The 4890-nt window shown below is 47.3% G+C and overlaps 1 protein-coding gene across 1 annotated transcript; it reads right to left on the bottom strand.

The window, feature by feature from the left end:
• LOC306815896 (atypical kinase COQ8B, mitochondrial-like) lies at positions 1-3474 on the bottom strand (the record flags this gene model as incomplete). Its single annotated transcript, XM_079332403.1, has 4 exons — positions 1-366; positions 1048-1134; positions 1651-1716; positions 3367-3474. Coding segments are annotated over 4 exons (627 nt in total), but the record flags the coding sequence as incomplete, so codon positions are not given.
• Between the last annotated feature and the right edge of the window lie 1416 nt (positions 3475-4890).

Consider the following 4890-nt stretch of genomic DNA (forward strand, 5'->3'; position numbering starts at 1 on the left):
TTATTGGGGAGGGGGCTGCACACCCCTTGGCTGGGGGGGCTCCCCTGACTCCGGCTCCATTTTTGGGGCAGATTTTGGGGTCCCCTCTCTGTTTTTGGGGTCCCAGTACCCCTCGTACACTTTCTGGAAGATCTCCCTGCAGTGCACACGCCCCCCCAGGTGGGCGCAGGCCAGGAACAGCCCCCCCAGTTTTCGGTGCAGGGCGTAGCTGGGCTCGGGAGGGGGTCCCAGGCGGCCCCCCAGCATTTGAGGGAGCAGCCCCCCCACCCCTCGGGCCGTGCCCTGCACCCCAAAATCGAAGGGCTGAGACCCCCAGAAGGGCTCCCCCAGCAGCAGTACGGCCCGGACGTGCAGAGAGAGCAGCGCCTGGCAGGAGAATTTGGGGTGAGAGACCCCCGGGATTGGGGAGAGAGCCCGGAATTGGGGATTGGGACCCTCAAATTGGGGTAGAGACCCCCAGGATTGGGGAGAGACCCCGGAATTGGGGAGAGACCCCCGGGATTGGGGAGTGGAAGCCCGAAATTGGAGGGGGAGGGGAGGGAATTGGGGATTGGGACCCCGAAATTGGGGAGTAGGACCCTGAAATTGGGGAAGAGACCCCGAAACTGGGGAGCGGGAACCCAAAATTGGGATTTGGGACCCCAAAATCTGGGGTGTAGGAGCAGAATTGAGGGTTCTGACACCAAAATTTGGGGTTTGAGACCCTGAAATTGGGGAGTGAGACCATGAAATTTGGGGTTTGGAGAAGAATTGAGGGTTCTGACCCCCAAAATTTGGGGATTGGGACCCCAAAATTGGAGGGGGAGGGGCAGGAATTGGGGATTGGGACCCCAAAATTTGGAACAGGAATTGGGGGGGGACCTAAAATTGGGGTGGTGGGAAAAAACTGGGGTGAGAAACCCCAAAATTGGGGATTGGGACCCTGAAATTGGGGGGGGGCGGGGGGGCAGGGGGAGGGGCAGGAATTGCAGATCGGGACCCTGAATTTTGGGGTTTGCAGAGGAATTTGGGGTTCTGACCCAAATTTGGGATTTTGCCCCCCCTCACCGGGGACTCAAAGCCCGTCAGGAATTTCAGCTCCAACAATTTCTGCAGGATCTGGTCCCGGTCCCGCTCGGCTGCCGCCCTGAGCACCTGGGCAGCCAAAAAACATCCCAGAACCTCACCTGGGCACCCAAAACCACCCCAAAATCTCACCTGGGGAACCCAAAAATCCCCAAAATCTCACCTGGGCACATAAAAACACCCCAAAATCTCACCTGGGCACCCAAAACCAACCCAAAATCTCACCTGGGCAACCAAAACCACCCCAAAATCTCACCTGGGCACACAAAAAACATCCCAAAATCTCACCTGGGCACCCAAAAAATCCCAAAATCTCACCTGGGCACCCAAAATCTCACCTGGGCACCCAAAAATCTCACCTGGGCACCCAAAAACACCCCAAAATCTCACCTGGGCACCCCAAAAATCCCCCAAAATTTCACCCAAAATCCCCATAAAACCTCCCAAAATTTCCTGAAAATGCCCCAAAATTCCCCAAATTTCCCCAAATTGTCCCTCAAAATCTCCATAAAATCTCCCAAAAATCCCCCAAAATTTCCCAAAATCCCCTCAAAATTCCCCCAAATTCCCATTTTCCCCCCTCACCTCGATGTACAGGTCAGTGAATTCCTTCTCGAATTCTCTGCACGACCCAAAATCCAACAGGGTCACCTGGGGGAGCCAAAAATCCCAAAAAAATCCCAAAAAACCCAAATAAATAAATAAATAAATCCTAAATAAAAATCCCCCCAAAATCCCAAATAAAAATCCTATATAAAAATCCCCAAAAATCCCCCCAGAAATCTTCCCCAAATTTTCTCAAAATTCCCAAAATTCCACAAAAAATTCGACAAAAAATCCCCCCAAAACTCCTCAAAATTCCCAAATTCTCCCAAATTCCCCAAAAATCCACAAAATTTCCTCAAGAATTTCCCAAAATTCCACAAAATTCCCCAAAAATCTCCCCCGAATCCCAGAAAAAAATTCCCCAAAAAATCCCCCAAAAATCTTCTCAAAAATTCCCCAAAATCTCCAGAAATCCCAGAAAAATCCCAGTAAATCCCCAAAATATCCCAAAATTTTTGGGATTTTGGGGGGATTTTTTGGGGATATTTTTGGGGGTTTTTTTGGGTATTTTTGTTATTTTTTTGGAATTTATTTGGGATATTTTTTGATTTTTTAGGGATATTACTGGGAGATTTTTGGGATTTTTTGCGGTGTTTTTGGGATTTTTTTTTAATATTTTGGAGATTTTTTTGTGGTATTTTTGAGGATATTTTTTTGATTTTTTGGATATTTTGAGGATATTTTGGGATTTTTGAGGGATTTTTGTGATATTTTTGGGGGTTCTTTGTGATGTTTTTGGGATATTTTTGGGAGGTTTTAGGGGTGTTTTTTGGATATTTTTGGGGATATTTTTTGAGTTATTTTGGGGATAATTTTGGGATTTTTGGGGGGATTTTTTGGGGATTTTTTTGGGATATATTTGAGATGTTTTTTGGGATTTTTTGGGGTGTTTTTGGAATATTTTTTGGGGATATTTTTGTGATATTTTGGGATGGTTTTGGGATTGTTTTGGGATATTTTTGTGATATTTTGGGATGTTTTTTGGGGTTTTTTGGGGATATTTTTTATGATTTTTTGGCGGTATTTTGTGATTTTTTTGGATTTTTTTTGATATTTTGGTGATATTTTTGGTTTTTTGTGATATTTTTGAGGATTTGGGGGTTTTTGTTGTTTTTGGGATGTTTTTGGGACATTTTTGGTATATTTTTGGGATTTTTTGGATGTTTTTGTGATTTTCTGTGATATTTTTGGGGATATTTCTGAGATATTTTGGGGATTTTTTGACATTTTTTGGGGATATTTTGTTATATTTTTGAAGATATTTTGAGATATTTTTGGGATATTTCAGTGATGTATTTGGGATGTTTCTGTGCTATTTCAGGGATATTTCAGTGATTTTTTGGTGCAATTTCTGGGATATCTCACGGATACTTTTGGGATATTTCTGTGCTATTTCAGGGATATCTCAGGGATGTTTTTGGGATGTTTCTGTGCTATTTTAGGGATATTTTTTGGGATGTTTCTGTGCTATTCCAGGGATATTCCTGTTCTGTCTCAGGGATGTTTTTGGGATATTTCTGTGCTATTTCAGGGATATCTCAGGAATATTTCAGAGATATTTCTGGGATGTTTTTGGAGATATTTCAGGAATATTTTAGGATATTCGTGTGCTGTCTCAGGGATATTTTTGGGATATTTCTGGGATGTTTCTGTGCTATTTAGGGATATCCCAGTGTTGTCTCAGGTTCCCCTCACCGTGTGGCTCTCGGGCTCGTACAGGAAATTCGCCCAGTTTGGATCTGTCTGCATGAACCGGAACTGGAACAGCTCCAGGAGGCAGAGCCGGAGCAGCTGGGAGCAGATCTGGGTGAAAAAAGGGGAAACTGGGGAGGGGGGACCCCAAAAACAGCCAGAGAGAAAAAACAGACACCACAGCAAAAACTGCACCCCAGAAACACTGAAAATCCACCCCCAAAACCAAAAAAATCCACCCCAGAAACCCCAAAAATCCAAACCTGAAACCCCAAAAAGGCACCCCAAAAACCCCAAAAATGCACCACAGAAACCCCAAAAATTGAAACCTGAAACCCCAAAAATCTCCCCTGAAACCCCAAAAATCCAGGCCTGAAACCCCAAAAATGCACCCCAAAAATCCAAATCTGAATTCCCAAAAATCCAAACCTGAAACCCCAAAAGTCCAAACCTGAAACCCCAAAAATCCCCCCCTAGGAACCCCAAAAATCCAAACCTGAAACCCCAAAAATCCTCCCCAGAAACCCCAGAAATCCAAACCTGAAACCCCACAAAATCCCCCCTAGAAACCCAAAGAATTCCCCCCAGAAACCCCAAAAATCCCCCCTGAAACCCCAAAAATCCAACCTGAAACCCCAAAAATCCAAACCTGAAACCCCAAAAATCTCCCCTGAAACCCCAAAAATCCAGGCCTGAAACCCCAAAAACCCTAAAATTCCCCCAAATTTTGGGGTCCCACTCCCAACCCCCCCCATATTTTGGGATCCCCTCCCCCCATATTTTAGGGTTCCCCTTCCCCAGTTTTGGGCCCCTCCCTCCATATCTGGGTTCCCCCCCCTAATTTTGGGTCTCCCCCCAATTTTGGGGTTCCGCCCCGCAAATCTCGAGTCCCCGCGCCCATATTTTGGGGTTCACCCTCCCCCATATTTCGGTCCCCCCCCAATTTTGGGTCCCCCCCATATTTTGGATCCCCACCACAATTCTGGGGTCCCCCCGCATATTTTGGTTCCCACTCCCCCATATTTTGGGGTCCCCCCTCCCAATTTTGCATCACCCCCCCCCCCCCCCCCCCCCCAGTTTTGGTCTCCCCCCCTCCCCAATTTTGGGGTTGCCCCCCCAAATTTTTGCGTCCCTCCCCCACTTTTGGGATTCCCCCTCCCCCATATTTCGGTCTCCACCACTCCCCAAATTTTGGGGTCCCCGTCCCCCATAATTCGATCCCCCTCATATTTTAGGGTTCCCCCTCCCAATTTTGGGGTGTCCCCCCCCCCAACATTTTGGGGTCCCCTCCCCAATTTTGGGGTCCCCCTCCCCCATATTTTGGGGTCCCCTCCCAAATTTTGGCGTCCCCCCACTCGTATTTTGGGGTCCCCCTCCCCAATTTTGGGGTCACTCCCATATTTCAGATCCCCCCCATATCTGGGGTCCCCCCCCAATTTTGGTTCCCTCCCTCCATATTTTGGGGGTCCCCCCTCCCCCATATTTCAGATCCCCCCATATTTTGGGTCCCCCTCTCCATATTTTGGG

Source organism: Erithacus rubecula, assembly GCF_903797595.1.
Source record: "Erithacus rubecula genome assembly, contig: scaffold_280_arrow_ctg1, whole genome shotgun sequence".
Lineage (NCBI taxonomy): Eukaryota > Metazoa > Chordata > Aves > Passeriformes > Muscicapidae > Erithacus > Erithacus rubecula.